Raw genomic sequence first — 19178 nt, forward strand, 5'->3', positions numbered from 1 at the left:
CCAACCCCACGACAGACCCCGGTGTGTGATGTTCCCCTTCCTGTGTCCATGTGTTCTCATTGTTCAATTCCCACCTATGAGTGAGAACATGCACTGTTTGTTTTTTTGTCCTTGCGATAGTTTGCTGAGAATGATGGTTTCCAGCTTCATCCATGTCCCTACAAAGGACAGGAACTCATCCTTTTTTATGGCTGCATAGTATTCCATGGTGTATATGTGCCACATTTTCTTAATCCAGTCTATCATTGTTGGACATTTGGGTTTCTTCCAAGTCTTTGCTATTGTGAATAGTGCCGCAATAAACATACGTGTGCACGTGTCTTTATAGCAGCATGATTTATAATCCTTTGGGTATATACCCAGTAATGGGATGGCTGGGTCAAATGGTACTTCTAGTTCTAGATCCCTGATGAATCACCACACTGACTTCCACAATGGTTGAACTAGTTTACAGTCTCACCAACAGTGTAAAAGTATTCCTATTTCTTCACATCCTCTCCAGTACCTGTTGTTTCCTGACTTTTTAATGATTACCATTCTAACTGGTGTGAGATGGTATCTCATTGTGGTTTAGATTTGCATTTCTCTGATGGCCAGTGATGATGAGCATTTTTTCATGTGTTTTTTGGCTGCATAAATGTCTTCTTCTGAGAAGTGTCTGTTCATATCCTTTGCCCACTTTTTGATGGGTTTGTTTGTTTTTTTCTTGTAAATTTGTTTGTGTTCATTGTAGATTCTGGATATTAGCCCTTTGTCAGATGAGTAGGTTGCAAAAACTTTGTCCCATTCTGTAGGTTGCCTGTTCACTCTGATGGCAGTTTCTTTTGCTGTGCAGAAGCTCTTCAGTTTAATTAGATCCCATTTGTCAATTTTGTCTTTTGTTGCCATTGCTTTTGGTGTTTTAGACATGAAGTCCTTGCCCATGCCTATGTCCTGAATGGTATTGCCTAGGTTTTCTTCTAGGGTTTTTATGGTTTTAGGTCTAACATGTAAGTCTTTAATTCATCTTGAATTAATTTTTGTATAAGGTGTAAGGAAGGGATCCAGTTTCAGCTTTCTACATATGGCTAGCCAGTTTTCCCAGCACCATTTATTAAATAGGGAATCCTTTCCCCATTGCTTGTTTTTGTCAGGTTTGTCAAAGATCAGATAGTTGTAGATATGCGGCATTATTTCTGAAGGCTCTGTTCTGTTCCGTTGGTCTATATCTCTGTTTTGATACCAGTACATGCTGTTTTGGTTACTGTAGCCTTGTAGTATAGTTTGAAGTCAGGTAGTGTGATGCCTCCAGCTTTGTTCTTTTGGCTTAGGATTGACTTGGCGATGCGGGCTCTTTTTTGGTTCCATATGAACTTTAAAGTAGTTTTTTCCAATTCTGTGAAGAAAGTCATTGGTAGCTTGATGGGAATGGCATTGAATCTGTAAATGACCTTGGGCAGTATGGCCATTTTCACGATATTGATTCTTCCTACCCATGAGCATGGAATGTTCTTCCATTTGTTTGTATCCTCTTTTATTTCATTGAGCAGTGGTTTGTAGTTCTCCTTGAAGAGGTCCTTCACATCCCTTGTAAGTTGGATTCCTAGGTATTTTATTCTCTTTGAGGCAATTGTGAATGGAAGGTCACTCATGACTTGGCTCTCTGTTTGTCTGTTATTGGCGTATAAGAATGCTTGTGATTTTTTTACATTGATTTTGTATCCTGAGACTTTGCTGAAGTTGCTTATCAGCTTAAGGAGATTTTGGGCTGAGACGATGGGGTTTTCTAGATATACAATCATGTCATCTGCAAACAGGGACAATTTGACTTCCTCTTTTCGTAATTGAATGCCCTTTATTTCCTTCTCCTGCCTGATTGCCCTGGCCAGAACTTCCAACACTCTGTTGAATAGGAGTGGTGAGAGAGGGCATCCCTGTCTTGTGCCAGTTTTCAAAGGGAATGCTTCCAGTTTTTGTCCATTCAGTATGATATTGGTTGTGGGTTTGTCATAGATAGCCCTTATTATTTTGAGATATGTCCCATCAATACCTAATTTATTGAGAGTTTTTAGCATGAAGTGTTGTTGAATTTTGTCAAAGGCCTTTTCTGCATCTGTTGAGATAATCATGTGGTTTTTGTCTTTGGTTCTGTTTATATGCTGGATTATGTTTATTGATTTTCATATGTTGAACCAGCCTTGCATCCCGGGGATGAAGCCCACTTGATCATGGTGGATAAGCTTTTTGATGTGTTGCTGGATTCGGTTTGCCAGTATTTTATTGAGGATTTTTGCATCAATGTTGATCAGGGATATTGGTCTAAAATTCTCTTTTTTTATTGTGTCTCTGTCAGGCTTTGGTATCAGGATGATACTGGCCTCGTAAAATGAGTTAGGGAGGATTCCCTCTTTTTCTGTTGATTGGAATAGTTTCAGAAGGAATGGTATCAGCTCCTCCTTGTACCTCTGGTAGAATTCGGCTGTGAATCCATCTGGTCCTGGACTTTTTTTGGTTGGTAAGCTATTAATTATTGCCTCAATTTCAGAGCCTGTTATTGGTCTCTTCAGAGATTCAACTTCTTCCTGGTTTAGTCTTGGGAGAGTGTATGTGTCGAGGAATTTATCCATTTCTTCTAGATTTTGTAGTTTATTTGCATAGAGGTGTTTATAGTATTCTCTGATGGTAGTTTGTATTTCTGTGGGATCAGTGGTGATATCCCCTTTGTCATTTTTTTATTGCGTCTGTTTGATTGTTCTCTCTTTTCTTCTTTATTAGTCTTGCTAGCTGTCTATCAATTTTGTTGATCTTTTCAAAAAACCAGCTCCTGGATTCATTGAGTTTTTGAAGGGTTTTTTGTGTCTCTATTTCCTTTAGTTCTGCTCTGATCTTAGTTATTTCTTGCCTTCTGCTAGCTTTTGAATGTGTTTGCTCTTGCTTCTCTAGTTCTTTTAATTGTGATGTTAGGGTGTCAATTTTAGATCTTTCCTGCTTTCTCTTGTGGGCATTTAGTGCTATAAATTTCCCTCTACACACTGCTTTGAATGTGTCCCAGAGATTCTGGTATGTTGTTGAATCTTTGTTGTTGTGTCTTTGTTCCTGTTGGTTTCAAAAAACATCTTTATTTCTGCCTTCATTTTGTTATGCACCCAGTAGTCATTCAGGAGCAGGTTGTTCAGTTTCCATGTAGTTGAGCGGTTTTGAGTGAGTTTCTTAATCCTAAGTTCTAGCTTGATTGCACTGTGGTCTGAGAGACAGTTTGTTATAATTTCTGTTCTTTGACATTTGCTGAGGAGTGCTTTACTTCCAACTATGTGGTCAATTTTGGAACAGGTGTGGTGTAGTGCTGAAAAGAATGTGTATTCTGTTGATTTGGGGTGGAGAGTTCTGTAGATGTCTATTAGTTCCGCTTGGTGCAGAGCTGAGTTCAATTCCTGGGTATCCTTGTTAACTTTCTGTCTTGTTGATCTGTCTAATGTTGACAGTGGGGTGTTAAAGTCTCCCATTATTATCGTGTGGGAGTCTAAGTCTCTTTGTAGGGTGCTAAGGACTTGCTTTATGAATCTGGGTGCTCCTGTATTGGGTGCATATATATTTAGGATAGTTTGCTCTTCTTGTTGAATTGATCCCTTTACCATTATGTAAGGGTAAAGGGATCTTTATCTCTTTTGATCTTTGTTGGTTTAAAGTCTGTTTTATCAGAGACTAGGATTGCAACCCCTGCCTTTTTTTGTTTTCCATTTGCTGGGTAGATCTTCCTCCATCCCTTTATTTTGAGCCTATGTGTGTGTCTGCACATGAGATGGGTTTCCTGAATGCAGCACACTGATGGGTCTTGACTCTTTATCCAATTTGCCAGTCTGTGTCTTTTAATTGGAGTATTTAGTCCATTTACATTAAGGTTAGTATTGTTATGTGTGAATTTGATCCTGTCATTATGATGTTAGCTGGTTATTTTGCTCATTAGTTGATGCAGTTTCTTCCTAGCATCAATGGTCTTTACAATTTGGCATGTTTTTGCAGTGGCTGGTACCAGTTGTTCCTTTCCATGTTTAGTGCTTCCTTCAGGAGCTCTTTTAGGGCAGGCCTGGTGGTGACAAAATCTCTCAGCATTTGCTTGTCTGTAAAGTATTTTATTTCTCCTTCACTTAGGAAGCTTAGTTTGGCTGGATATGAAATTCTGGGTTGAAAATTCTTTTCTTTAAGAATTTTGAATATTGGCCCCCACTCTCTTCTGGCTTGTAGAGTTTCTGCCAAGAGATCAGCTGTTAGTCTGATGGGTTTCCCTTTGTGGGTAACCCGACCTTTCTCTCTGGCTGCCCTTAACATTTTTTCCTTCATTTCAACTTTGGTGAATCTGGCAATTATGTGTCTTGGAGTTGCTCTTCTCGAGGATTATCTCTGTGGCGTTCTCTGTATTTCCTGAATTTGAATGTTGGCCTGCCTTGCTAGATTGGGGAAGTTCTCCTGGATAATATCCTGCAGAGTGTTTTCCAACTTGGTTCCATTCTCCCCGTCACTTTCAGGTACACCAGCTAGACATAGATTTGGTCTTTTCACATAGTCCCATATTTCTTGGAGGCTTTGTTCGTTTCTTTTTATTCTTTTTTCTCTAAACTTCTCTTCACGCTTCATTTCATTCATTTCGTCTTCCATCACTGATACCCTTTCTTCCAGTTGATCGCATCGGTTACTGAGGCTTGTGCTTTTGTCACGTGGTTCTCGTGCCGTGGTTTTCAGCTCCATCAGGTCCTTTAAGGACTTCTCTGCATTGGTTATTCTAGTTATCCATTCATCTAATTTTTTTTCAAAGTGTTTAACTTCTTTGCCATTGGTTCGAACTTCCTCCTTTAGCTCAGAGTAGTTTGATCTTCTGAAGACTTCCTCTCTCAACTCGTCAAAGTCATTCTCCGTCCAGCTTTGTTCTGTTGCTGGTGAGGAGCTGCATTCCTTTGGAGGAGGAGAGGAGCTCTGATTTTTAGATTTTCTAGTTTTTCTGCTCTGTTTTTTCCCCATCTTTGTGGTTTTATCTACCTTTGGTCTTTTATGATGGTTATGTACAGATGGGTTTTTGGTGTGGATGTCGTTTCTGTTTGTTAGTTTTCCTTCTAACACTCAAGACCCTCAGCTGCAGGTCTGTTGGAGTTTACTGGAGGTCCACTCCAGACCCTGTTTGCCTGCATATCAGCAGCGGTGGCTGGAGAACAGCGGATATTGGTGAACCGTAAATGCTGCTGCCTGATCGTTCCTCTGGACGTTTTGTCTCAGAGGAGTACCCAGCTGTGTGAGGTGTCAGTTCGCCTCTACTGGGGGATGCCTCCCAGTTAGGCTACTCAGGGGTCAGGGACCCACTTGAGGAGGCAGTCTGCCCGTTCTCAGATCTCAAGCTGCGTGCTGGGAGAACCACTACTCTCTTCAAAGCTATCAGACAGGGACATTTAAGTCTGCAGAGGTTATTGCTGTCTTTTGTTTGTCTGTGCCCTGCTCCCAGAGGTGGAGCCTACAGAGGCAGGCAGGCCTCCTTGAGCTGTGGTGGGCTCCACCCAGTTCTACCTTCCGGGCTGCTTTGTTTACCTACTCAAGCCTGAGCAATGGCAGGCGCCCCTCCCCCAGCCTAGCTGCCGCCTTGCAGTTTGATCTCAGACTGCTGTGCTAGCAATGAGCGAGGCTCTTTGGGCGTAGGACTCTCTGAGCCATGTGCAGGGTATAATCTCCTGGCGTGCCATTTGTTAAGCCCATTGGAAAAGCACAGTAGTAGGGTGGGAGTGACCCAATTTTCCAGGTGCCGTCTGTTACCCCTTTCTTTGACTAGGAAAGGGAATTCCCTGACCCCTTGTGCTTCCCAGGTGAGGCAATGCCTTGCCCTGCTTTGGCTCATGCACGGTGCCCTGCACCCACTGTCCTGCACCCACTGTCTGGCACTCCCCAGTGAGATGAACCCGGTACCTCAGTTGGAAATGCAGAAATCACCCGTCTTCTGTGTCGCTCACGCTGGGAGCTGTAGACTGGAGCTGTTCCTATTCAGCCATCTTGGCTCCACCCCGGATGGGTGCATTCTATCTGCTGCTTTGTCTCTGTGTCATTTGTTTGGGAGTCCCTAGCCCACAAAAGAGCATCTGCCTGGTTCCCCTGGATCAGGCTGCACCCACCTGCTGGCCGGACACCCAGTGCTGGCGGGAAGGCCCCAACCCTTTAACTTTGGTGGCAAAACTCAGCCCCTGGCCTTTACTGTTCTATCAAGAATGTGCTCAAGAAGGGCAGGTGATGCCCCAGGGAATTTGTGAAGGTAATAGAAAAGGGGTTTGGCCTGCACGTTGTGCACATGTACCCTTAAACTTAAAATATAATAATGATAAAATTTAAAAAAATGAAGGAATAAACTAGAAAAAAAAAGAAAAGGGGTTTGGAAGCTATTGTGCTGTACCCAATAATTGCTGGTTATCCAAAACATGTAGCTTTGCCACTTCCTAGCCATGTGACTCTGACAAAATTCCTTTGACATTTGGAGCCTGAAGATCAAGACTAGAATCTTTAATGGACTAGAATCTCCAGTGATTCATATTCTCCAACACAAAGTTACTGAAATCTTCCCAAGCAGGTGTATGATATGATTAATAGCTGCCCGTAGCAGATTATCCTCCTTGCCAAGATCTATATATTGACACTTAGAGCTCAGGCTATTTGTCTGTCCAATTATATATCAACAAATGGAAAATTTTAATTGCACATATTGATTATGTCTCAGTTATTTGAGGAGCAGCAAGACAGATGGGGAATTATTTTCAAAACCTTCGTATACTTTAAAGCATCTCAAAAGTAGGGAAGAAGCAGGAATTTGCTAGGCCATGGACCCAGATGATTTTTTGTTGTTGTTGTTAACCATAGTTATTTTCAAATACCTAAGGGACAACAGTGAGTTTTGCATATTCCTTGAGGCTCTTTAAAACTGGGAGAACTTAGATTTTGTTTATTTATCAAAGGAGAAAAACATAATTTGGGAAGTCATCTCACTTACTGGTGCCTGAGCTCTGCGCCAGGGTCCCTCCAGGCTCAGTGACTATCTTCCCCATGGTAAATCATAGGTGACAGTCATGGCTGGGAGAATGCCCCTTGGGAATGGACAGAACCACCCCAAGAGAGCAGCAAAGTCTACCTCATGTGGTGTCTGAAGCCACTGCAGGTGCCAGGGCAGGAGGATGATAGGAAGGAATCTCCTGCCCCTTAAGGACGGGGGGGCCCAGAAAACCCACCCTGAAGGTGGACAGGGATGGTTCTTTTTCATGGAACAATGGAAATTTTGAAAAGGGAAATTATGCACTGAGATATTTAGCTTAATCTGGTGACTTGAGAGATATTCTTGGTTTACATCTTCCTAAAATGATAGGGATAGAAGAAGGTGCTGGTGATTTTGTCTTCTAGGGACCTGCTAGGAAGGACAAAAATCTCTATTTTCATTGGCGTTCATCTCTTTTCTGGGGTGTAGCCTTCACTACCCTTCTTGAGGTTGGAAGACCACGATCTGTTTTGTTACAAGGCCTGGAGTTCAAGAGAAGGCTGGCTTGAGGCCTTGGGCTTAAGTAACTCCAGCTTCTCTGCAGACCCACCAGGCTAGGGGGAGGCCAAGGGCTGGCCAAGGTAGAGTTGGCTCCTAGCCAGACGATGCCACATAACACAGTCTCAGGGACCCTTGTGTCCAATTCAAGATGGTCACCTCTGCTAAGTGTTTGTTTGAACAGCTCTTCTTGCATGCATGCCAAGAAGAGGCTGCTGCTTGGTGGAGGTCTTGTGGCTGCCCCTGTAAGGTCACTCCAGCCACCTTACTGAGGTGGCCCGGACTTCTGGTGGGATGGGGCTCACCTGCTCTAGCAAAGGCTTGGCACAGGGAAGCAGCGGGCACAGACTGAAGCCGTGGGGCTGAGCTGGGGTCATGGAAGTGGAAGTTGGGGAGTAAAAAAAGCTTTGGACATACAGATGAGAAAGGGTGTGTCTTAAGTAGCACCAGTAACCGCCAACAAAAGCACAGGAATTGGGGTCCACAGAGGCATGCTCAGGCAGAGCCACCGGTATGTTGTGAAAAGTTGGGGGGTCCACACAGACCTTTACCGGCTGCAAGGCCTTTTCAAGGGGTGCACAGTCCAAGTGACATTCTCTGCACGTTATAGTGATGAACTGGAGGCTCAGGGACAAGAGTGGCTTGTGTTTGTTTCCTGGCTGTATTACGGAATCAACTCTTAACATCATAAAATACTTCAAAAACGAAAGGGGAGCACAGGAGCCGTTGGGCAGCCTCCACTTTTCTTTGAGCAGCAGAGGCCACGCTGAGGTTTGAGCTCGGAAGGCAGCTCACATCTGCCACTCTCAGAAGGAGAGGCAGCTGGCACGGAGCTCAGGCCTGCTGTTTCCTGACATTAAGCTGCTTGCAGTGTCCAAGGAAGCTGTGGGGAGGCACAAGGACGTGCAACCCAGAAGAGCCTGACTCTTTGGAGCTGGGTCAGTACCTCCCACACTAATGCACATCTGCATGGAGCAGAGAAGGAGGGCAGGCAGGGCAGCTGGAGGACTGACCAGCACAGGGGCCTTCTAGGGAAAGCTAGGCTTCTGGGCAGCATCACTGCAGACAGAGCAAAGCAGACAGTCAGCGGACTAATGAGCTCACACCCGCCACGAGCACAAGGAGCAAGGCAGGCAACTGTCGCTTTCCTGCAGCTGCTAATAAAAATCACAATGAGGCCTCGGGAGGCCTCTTCACGCTCAGGATGATGCATCTGTTCTGCAGCTTCAGGCCAAGACTTCCTGGGCGCCCAGGTCAGGGAGAACCTTAAAAGGGAAAAGTAACCAAGTTTGGCCTGAATCCAACCCTCGCCTTTCCCACCAAGTTCCCGCTTCCACATGAAGATGTGCTTGTTGGAATGCAGCTACTCACTAAGCCAAGCAGCATCTGATAAATTAATAAGTCTTGTATTCATCAGGTCAGGGGGTGGGCTGCTACAGTAATAAACAACCCAACATACCAGTGGTATTGCAGAACAAGGGTCTGTTTCTTGCTGAAAAGAGTCTGATGTGGACGAGGTGCTCTCCAGATTCCCTCATGTGATGCCACGTGTCAACGTGCACATGGAGAGCTCACACTGGCTCTTACCTGTTGTCATTGGAAGTGACAGCTCTCATTACTGTTCATGGCCGTTCCCAAGAATTGGCTGCGTGCCCCCACCTGAACTGCAAGGCAGCTGGGAAATGCACTGGGCAATACTGTCTGTGCCTCAACTCGCAAGCCCAAACATGTATCAAGTATTGGAGGGGCTATAGAGGAAGAAGAGACCCCTCCCTTTTCTTGGAAACATGAACCAGCCAGGAAAATGTCTACTTACCAGTAGACTGGAGTTATCAACTGTATGGAATATGACTGGCAGAAACCTGGTTAAGGGGAAGGCTTCCATTAAGTAAGCTTAATGTGAGGAGGAAGGGCTGTTTCTTTTAAACCGTGCTTCATTCACACAGGGATAGGCCTAGAAAGAAAGCCAGCAAGGTTGCTATAGAAAGAGATGACAAGAGGTTTTATTTTCTATGTGTCTCTTGAGGGAAGAAATTGCATCTAATTTATTTTTGTCTCCCCTGAAATGACCAGTACAGAGATGATGAAGGCTTGTCTTTGGCCCAGTGAAAGACACTAGTGTCACGTCCATATAGCAGAGCAATTGGATTATATAAAATCAATCCTCAGGCAGCATTCAGTCTCCTGGTTCTCACTAGGTGGCTAACTTAAATTTATCAGATTGTGCTTTCATCACTCATGCTCTGTAAACCATTTATTATCTATCTGTCCGTCCATCCATCCGTCCACCATCATCCACCATCTATCTGTCCATCTAATCAAACTTCATCCATCCGTGCATCCATCCATCCATCCAACCACCCACCATTCATCTATTCATCCAGTGAACTTTCATCCATCCATTTATCCATCCACCATCCAACCATCCAGCCATCTACCATCCATTTATCTAATGAGCCTTCATCCATTCATCCATCCATCTACCCATTCACCAATCCACCATCATCTAGCCATGCAACCATTCATCCAAAAAATGTTTATTGATTGCTGACTCTTTGTAGGCATGACTCTAGTCATAGGGTATATAGCAGGGAACAGATTCAACTATCTCCTTACTCCTCTGGAACTCACATTCTACTAGAGAAGACACACAATAAGCTAAAAGCAAACAGAACAATTTTAGGGCGCTTTAAACGCTATGAACTATATAAGATGATCAGAGTGGAAGAAAGTGACATGGGAGGGGTGAGGCTGCTCTGATATGTTCTCTTAGGAATAGAAGTATGAGCCGAGACATGCATGATGGGGAGGGGTGAGACCTTGAGAATCTAGGGGAATAGAGTTCCATAAAGAAGCAGTATGGGCAAAGGCCTTGAGGTGGCTTCTTTCTTTTCTTTTTTCTTTTTATTTTCTTTTTTTTTTTTTTTCTTTTTCTTGAGATGGAGTATCACTCTGTTGCCCAGGCTAGACTGCAGTGGCTCGATTTTGGCTCACTGAAACCTCCGCCTCCCAGGTTCAATCGACTCTCCTGCCTCAGCCTCCCAGGTAGCTGGGATTATAGGTGCCCACCACCACGCCAGGCTAATTTTTGTATTTTTAGTAGAGACGGGGTTTCGCCACGTTGGCTAGGCTGGTCTCGAACTCCTGACCTCAGATGAGCCGCCCACCTCGGCCTCCCAAAGTGCTGGGATTACAGGAGTGAGCCACTGCGCCCAGCCGCGAGTGCGCTTCTTTTGACAGAGGAATAGACAGAAGGAAACCGGTGGGGTTGGAGCGCAGTGAGTGAGTGGGCGGGTGGTGGGCGTGAGGGTGGGTGGCAGGCAGCTCTGCATCACATAAGACCTTTTGGTCATATGATGGAGTCCAGACTTTATTCCAGGAATTATGGGCCTCTACTGGAGGGTTTTAAGCCAGGAGTGACATGATTTAAATCATGTTTTTTAAAGGTCACTCTGTTAATTTTCATTTAGAAAACATTGACTGCCTACTTAGAAGATACACCCAGGAGCCTCGCAATGCTCTGCCTGCAGGGGGAACAAAGAAGAGCCTGGCGGAAGCTTTTAAAGTCATAAGACAATCATCGGCCACCGGACTCCGAGTCCATTAGCATAATTGGTGAGTCAGGCTCGATTCAACATCAGGAAAAACAGCTGTGAAAAATTCAAGGTCTGGCTGTCCAAAAAAGAACAGCTACACAGAGTGCTGGCCCTGAGGGGGCGCTCACGGGGACTCGGCCAGACAGGATGGGGTCTCTGCAGTGGCCCCACAGAGGTTTTCTGTGAAGGGGCTGACTCCCACTTTTCACCATGGCCCAGCATTCTCTGGGGTCCCTTAATATTGGCTCAGGAGTCTTCTTGAATGTCTAGAAAGCAGAACTCTTGGGAATGGAATCTGGGGGCACAGAAGCCAGGAGGAGGCAATGAAAGGGCGCCCTGGGGTGCATTGCTTTGCAAGAACAGCATACATCTCCCCAGTTAATGGCAAAATGTCTCCATGCTGCCTTTGGAACCTCTCCTCTGAGTCTCTATGCTGTGGTTTAGATGAGGACTTGCTCATTCTCCAGGTGCCAGGGCTGGGGCGAGGTACTTGTGACCAGGCCTGGGCCATTCCGTCAACAGATCTATGTTTAGCCAGTGACTCACGCCGGCCAATAGGAGGCAATGGAGGACTTTTTCTGAACATGCTGGGAGTTAACTGTCTTTGCTCTGCAACTGTTACCTGCACAACTTTGATAACAAGTCTAGAGCTTCCGGAGGCTGTTACGTAGAATGGGCTGTCCGAGAATGAAGACAAATAGGCAAATATAGAGGAAAACAGAGAGAGAAGAGACAGGGAGCCCCTGGGCCAACCATCCGGGATGGATGTTGGATGCACTGCTGCTTGTTCCATCCTAGAAAGTAACACATCCTCTTCCTCACTCCTGCTATTTTTCCCTTAAGCCCACTTTATTTTTTTAATCACTTGCAATAAAAGGATTCTCTTTAAAGCAAACAGGAAGACAGAACTTCTTCTCTGCCATGGGGACTTCTTTTTCCCTGGAGTGGATGGGAATGTGCCCCCCAGGAAGATATGTTGAAGTCTTACCCCTTAATCCCTGTGAAATGTGACCTTATCTGGAAATAGGGTCTTTGCAGATGTAATCAAGGTAAGATGAGGTCATACGAATTAGGGTATATCCAAAATCCAGCGACTGAATGTCTTAAGAGAAGAAAACTTGGACACAAAGACTCGCAGGGAGAGGGCCGTGTGATGACAGAGGCAGGGGGTAGAGTGATGTATCCACCAGCCAGGAGACCCCAGATTGTCACGAGCCACCGGAAGCTGGAAGAGGAGGCATGGGGCTGATTTGGCCTCATAACACCTGGAAGGAACCACCTCTGCCAACACCTCGACTTTGGACTTTCTGCCTTCAGAATGGTGAGAGAATAAATTTCGGTTGCTGTGAGCAGCCCTGTTTGCAGTGATTTGTTATGACGGCCCCAGGAAACCAATACATCTCCCAAAACACATGCAGCCTTTGTACCCAGGACAGACCCTGCATTCTCCTCTCTCTGACTTTCTGATGAACAGATCAGCATGTTTTCCCATATACTCATATCGTTTGGGGTCAGATGTGGGGAAGGCATGTCATGGTGTGCTTGAGAAGAAGGACCTGTTGGCCAGGCAGAGATTCCTCCGATCCAAGTCACTACTGCATCGGGCCTCTGGCCTGTCGCACTTCTCGCCTCTGCCTCCCCTCTCCACCCCCTGGATCAGTCATCCACAGTAATCACTGGCCCAGAGGATGCCAGTCTCCACTGGGGGACACCCCGGACTCATCCGTCTTCCTGCCAGAGCATCATTTGCTGCTGCAAGGGCAAAACAAAGGGTGGCAAGGAGCTAATGACTGCACCTTGGGAAGCGCCAATTGGGTAATTAATTCACAGTTCTGAGCTTTCCCAGAAGGAAAAAGATAAATTGTTCACTTGCACTCCCAGGGTGTCCTAGCAGAGACTCATTTGTAAAACGGGTGTGAAACCGAGGGTAGGGCGAGGCTCTGAGGGATGAGATGCATTCCTGGAAGGCCAGTGGGCCCCACCAGCCCAGTGCCAGGGCAGTCACAACTGGCTGCCCTCGGCTTCTGCACAGGCTTAGCTGCCCAGGACCTTAGGACCAGAGGCTGGTGTTACGGATTGAACTGTGTCTCCCCCCACCCCAAATTCATAGTGGAAATCCTAATGCCCAGTATCAGAAGACAACCTTGTATGGAAATAGGGTCATTGCAGATGTAATTAGTTGAGGTCATACTGGAGTAGAGTGAGCCCTGGTTTCCTTGGGGAAATTTGGAGCTGGGCATGGTGGCTTATCCTGTAATCCCAGCACTTTGGGAGGCCAAGGCGAGATGATTGCTTGAGGGCAGGAGTTCGAGACCAGCCTGGGCAACATAGTGAGACCCCATATTTACAAAAAATTTAAAAAATTAGCTAGGTGTGGTGGTGTGTGTCTGTAGTCCCAGCTACTTGAGAGGCTAGGGTGGGAGGATTGCTTGAGCCCAGGAGGTCGAGGCAGCAGTGAGCGTTGATCACACAACTGTATTCCAGCCTGGGTAGCAAAGTGAGATCCCTGTCTCACAAAAAAGAAGAAATTCGGACACAGACACACACACAGGGAGTCTGTCACATGAAGACGAAGGCAGAGATCAGAGTGATGCTTCTACAAGCCAAGGACTACCAAGATGCCAGCAACCGCAGGAGCTGGGAGAGGCCTGGAGGAGTTCCCCCACAAACCCTCCGAGGGAACCAGCTCTGCCGACACGCTGAGCTCAGACTTCAGGCTTCCAGAAAAGTGAGGCAATACATTTCTGTTATTAAAGCTGCCCAGTTCGTGGTATTTAGTTATGGTAAAGTACCTGTAGCCGGAGTCCAGGGAGGGAACTGAGAAGCCACAAGGGACAGGCCCCCAACGGAGATGCTGATGAGGCCGGCAGCCCTCCAGCTTCCAGCGCCATCTTCCTTGGGAGTTTGGGAAACTCAGTGCCTCCAGGGGCCCCGCAGGTGGCGTCAAAGAGCGAACCAGCCAGGTGCAAGAGAAACCAAGCCGCATCATTTATTTATTCACACTCGAAAAGACACCTCGTGGACATTTCAGTTAAGACTTTCCTATCGGTTCTTTCTCAGATTCTGGGCACATAGATCGCATGACGGTTTGCATCATAATGGCATCTTCAGTTGTGTTCTTTAGACATGACATTCTATATTTGCCTAGGAGACACACAGGATTTTTCTTCCCTTTTGTAAAGCAATGAGCTCTTTCTGAATGATCTTGAAAACACACGGCTCCTTTCCTCTCTGTTTCCCCCACTTTTGCGTAGAGCCGTGACTTGGGAGAAACACTTCTGTATTAGAAGAGTGGTGAGAGGGAGCATAAATGGAGTTGGTCAACTCTGGGTCCAGAAGCCATCGTGGGTGGAGAGGACTCGAAACCTCAGTGCCACTCTACCCCATCGAGGCCAAGTCAGATTGGAAGCCCCATTTCGCCAGTGTCTGAATTCTTAAGCGATGCTAGAAATCTAGATTTCTAAGGTGAAATCAAAGTTTTGAATGTTGGCTCAATTTTCTCCATTCTGCAACCAGTTTCATTGTCTTTTAGAAAACTTATGACTGGCTGGGTTCCGTGGCTCACACCTGTAATCCCAGCACTTTGGGAGGCCGAGGTGGGAGGATTGCTTGAGCCCAGGAGTTCAAGATCAGCCTGGGCAACATAGCAAGACCCTCATATCTACAAAAAGTACAAAAATTCACCGAGTGTGGTGGCATGTTCCTGTAGTCCCAGCTACTCGGGAGGCTGAGGTGGGAGGATCACTTGAGCACTCAGGAGGCAGAGGTTTTAGTGAGCTGAGATTGTGCCACTGCACTCCAGCCTGGGCAACAAGACAGAGCAAGACCCTGTCTCAAAGCAAAAACAAACAAAAAACCCATGACTATCTGAAATTATTTAGTTTGCTGTTTATTCCCCCCACCCAAATAGATATAAGTAAGGTTTTTGAGAGTGCATGTGCATTTGCTGTATGTGTGACTCGACTCTGTCTCTAGTGCTCACAGCTATTCCTGGTACAGAGTAGAGTAGCTGCTCAGTAAATACTGGCTGAATAAATGATTGACCTATCAATCACTTGCTATTGTTTGCATGAATATAAGGATTCCATGCATCTTCTTGTTTTGTAGAATTGTCTTGGGGCTGCAGTTGATAAAGGAATCTACAATCAACTTTTTAACCCAGTCCAGAGTTATTGTATGTACACTCGAGACCCAAAGGAAGGACAGAGAATTTTCCTCACCTCAGCCCAAAAGGAGGCTGGAATGCATGCTTGCCTGCCACAGTTTCCACTTACTTACCACCATCAGTCAGCAGGCTTTTAGGAGAGAACTGCACGTGTGATTTATTTGCAAATCCTTTCAGGTCCTGGAGGAAAGATACTTGGTACACAATGCACTTTGTCATCACGTGTCAACATCCCCTCAATGCAGAGAGCAGCACTACACGATGTAAAGGTGGAATTGGATTGTGATGGGATCCTTAAATCAGCATTTCATTTAGAACTACAGCATTTGCAGAGCCATTTGCAATTGATGCCAGCCCCTTGGAGGGGGTCAGCGTGTAGAAGACAAAGGACAGCCATAAAGCCACTGAATGCAAACTTTATATTTACAGTCAGTAAGTAAGTTTATAAATATATATTACATTCTTACAATCTACAGTACATTCTACACGCAGATGGATTTGGAAGCGGGCAGCGGCTGCAGTATTCAACAGAACATGACACAGGTAATAATGGAAAGAAATATGAGGACGTTACTGAAAGCAAAGGATTCTCATGGAAAAGGGGTGACAGCTTAATCACCCAACCAACCAAACAAGGTAGGTAAGCTTGCGGACAGGAGCAGGTGACTTACTGGCTGCAGAAACCTCAGTCTCAAGAGCACCACAGTTGCAGGGGAGAGGGCTAAGGTTGGGAGGGTAAACTGGTGAAATTTACACACACATGATCTAAAGAGAATTCAATTCTATGGAGAGGAAGAAGGAGTAAAGACACACACTCAAAATTACAGAGATGGAGAGGAAGCAGGGAGATAGATAGGTTCAAAGGAGGAGAGAGATACAGAGACAGACACACAGAGAGACTGGAAAACAGACAACTGAAGAGCAGAGAGAGAGAAAGAAAATGACAGAGGGAAAAATAGAAGATCAATTCAACAGCACGGCCTCTTCTGCCCACCACCCGCTGCCCCCGACCATCTTTCTCAGGATCCTATCTGGCTGGCAATCACCCAACACACCATTCTCTACCTTGGAGTGAGCGTGAGATGAGGCAGGAATTCTCTGATGTATCCTTGCCCCCATCTTCATAGGCTTCATAAGTGAAGGGATTCAGGGATATCCAGAGTCATGCTGATCTTAAGCAATGCTGAACCTTTCGGGGCTGACTGCAGGACCAAGTGCTTGCAAACCTGCATCTTCACCACACGCACTGATGCCCCTCATCCCTTCGCACCTCCAAGATGAAGAAGGTTTCTGTGCTGTCCGGTGTGTGTGAGGCTGAGCTTCCTGCTGGATCCACCACTTTCACACCCAGAACCCCCTAACTAACTTCACATGCCCTGCACGTTCCACACAGGCACCCCGATTTGTCTCAACAGCCTCGAGGCCACATTCTTGGACAGGAGATCTGCCATGAACAGTGAAAGACCCATCCCAAGTGGCCCTGTTTTCTTTCTAGTAAAGCAAGGGAATGTATATCCCCTGGTATGGAATTCACCGTGACTACCGCCCATGCCTAGAGACCAGCCTCTTCAAAGATGGACGGCGTGGGACATATGCCCAAGTTGCGGGGGGAGCTTCTCTACAGAATGTCACTTGGGAGTTGACACAAAACCCAGGGGGAGAAAAAAGACCCAGCAAATACTACAAACTGCCCTCTCCCTCCCCCACCCACAGGTGACCAACGGCTTTGGGGAGGATGGCAATGCAATGGAGGAATAGAAATGGATACATTGTGAACTTGATATGAATCAAAAGAGCCTGGTTCTTTGAACCTGATTCAAATTCTATGCCCAGTATCCTTAGTTTACAAATAAAGAAGTACCCTGAAGGGCTCAGAGGATTTGCGTCCGTGTGTTTGTCCTTGGCATGTAGTTACAAAGGTATATGTGGTCTGTTAGCCCACATGTTCCCTTTCAGTCCTTGTCAGCCACTTCCTTGGCCTGTCCATGATCTGAGCCAGCTCTGGCCCAGCCTTTGAGAGACAATGACTCACAACCATGCCTCCCACAGCTGACGGCGGCACTGGACTGCCTGTGATCGCGCTCACAGCAAGATGTGCTGCTCCAGTTTCGATGACACGCTTCCTCCCATGGATCCATGGATGCGATCCATGGATGCTCCACCTGAGTTGCACTTTTCTTCCATAGTCTGCAATATTGAATATTGGAGCCATGTGGATTTTACAATATCCAAATTGCTTTGATTCGAGAGAGAGAGAGAGAGGCTGTTCTTTCCTGGACGCTCTCAGACGCTCAGTGATTCAGAACTCGTTTTTGTTTCAAGTCTTAAAAATCTTGCCATGCATGATAAACCTCTTAAGCAAGACACTGTACTCTGGAATGTGTGCATCAATGCGGACTCCAGGCCTTGCCGCCGAGCCGGGGTCATTGGCTGAGGCTCTATGGATAGTGTCATCCTTATTTTGTCCTGCTGCTTTGTTTCTCTTCCGGGGGCACCGTTGCTACACATCCTGGAATTAAAGGCTGAAAGGTGAGTGAGAACCAATGTCTGTGTGTGTCTGGCTTACACATTTTCATGTAACCTCTCCATGTAGTTGTGCAGCTCTTTGCAGTCCCCAGGGTCCAGATCCTGGCAGACCCACTTAATGTCATCCTCGCTACTCATCACGATGGAGTTCCTGGTGGGGTACTCGTCGTCTGAGGAGACGGCGGTGAAGGTGGTAAATTTTACCCTTTTCCTTTTTGAGGTAGGGGATGTTGGGGGCTCACTTTTCTGATCTTTCCCATCAATGATGATGGGTCCCAAAGGTTTGAACAGCTGCCCATTGATGCTTTTTTGGGAGTTTGTGCTGAGGAGATATTTACTTTCCTCGAAATCCATGCCCCTGTCAATGGCAGTGATTTGCTCATCTTGCGAGGAGGCAAAGTTGATGTGATTCTCCAACAGCTCTGTCCGGTTGCTTAACCCAACCCAGTCATGAGAGTGACTCATCCCTTCCTGCTCCTCGAAGGGAACCTGTTTGTGTCTGTATTTTAATGCAAAGGTCACACAGTTTATCAAGAAGACCAAAATGGCCAAACAGAAGACTCCCAACAAAGCATACATCCCAATTTCTAAGTCGCTCAGCCCTTTGGATGCCTGCATAAGGTCATTCCCATCCATTTCCCCATTGCTTCTGGGGAGGTCCACCTGGGCTGGGAAGCTGGTGAGGTCGCTGGGGATGGTCTGCAAGTGGCTGTTGTCATCTAAAAGGCTTTCCTGGCCTTTCTTCTTCTGCAGGATGGACCTGTCTGTCGTGGTGCCCCGTCCCTCCATGAGTCCCATGGAAGAACTGCCATAGTACTGTCCTTCCTGACTCCCCCATTCCTGCACGGGTTTTTTGGGCCTTCTGTCACTGACATTGTTTTCCATGTGAACCCCTGTCCCTGTGTATCTGCTGTCACTGGTGTTGGGGTTAGCATCGTTTTGGCCAAATTTAACTTTGATGTTTGCCGTTCCAACAGCTAACACGCTCTTCCGCTTGGATTTCTGGCAGGATTCACTAATAACCATTTCCACCTTGACCAGGGCACCTTGTCCTTCTGTTTCTGCAGCAATGATAGGCCACTTGAATTTGGGGTCTTGGTGGATGGAGACTACCTTCTCATCCAAAGATGTGGCCATCAAGGAGAAGTCTTTCCCATCGTAAATATCCAAGGGTGTGACTGAGCCATCACTGAACTGGACCCAGCAACTGATGGCTGCTTCCTATGGAGAAAAATATGTAAGTTAATCAAATGGGCCAAAAAGCTCATTGAGCCCCAAGTCTTAGTACAGTAGACACACAATGGCAAAAATATTGCTACAAGAACAAAGACAAACCTTTCAAACAGTGTAGAAATAAGCGATA

At 46.1% G+C, this 19178-nt stretch overlaps 2 protein-coding genes across 7 annotated transcripts in view; one reads left to right on the top strand and one right to left on the bottom strand.

Annotated features, from left to right (window-relative positions):
* The window catches only part of GLT1D1 (glycosyltransferase 1 domain containing 1), a 247177-nt gene extending 231746 nt beyond the window's left edge, over positions 1–15431 (top strand). For 4 of the 5 annotated variants that reach the window (XM_063593219.1, XM_063593220.1, XM_063593221.1 and 1 more), the window contains one exon: positions 15232–15431. In XM_063593219.1, coding sequence (XP_063449289.1) covers positions 15232–15426 — 195 coding nt within the window. In that variant the 3' untranslated portion in view covers positions 15427–15431. Of the gene's footprint in view, positions 1–10998; positions 11144–15231 lie in introns of all 5 variants that reach the window. The other variant, XM_055096365.2, reaches the window with a different exon arrangement.
* Positions 14089–19178, bottom strand: part of TMEM132D (transmembrane protein 132D) — an 820982-nt gene continuing 815892 nt past the window's right edge. For both annotated transcript variants that reach the window (XM_034934836.3, XM_034934834.4), the window contains one exon: positions 14089–19036. In XM_034934836.3, coding sequence (XP_034790727.2) covers positions 17852–19036 — 1185 coding nt within the window. In that variant the 3' untranslated portion in view covers positions 14089–17851. The remainder of the gene's footprint in view (positions 19037–19178) is intronic.

This window comes from Pan paniscus, chromosome 10 (assembly GCF_029289425.2).
Source record: "Pan paniscus chromosome 10, NHGRI_mPanPan1-v2.0_pri, whole genome shotgun sequence".
Lineage (NCBI taxonomy): Eukaryota > Metazoa > Chordata > Mammalia > Primates > Hominidae > Pan > Pan paniscus.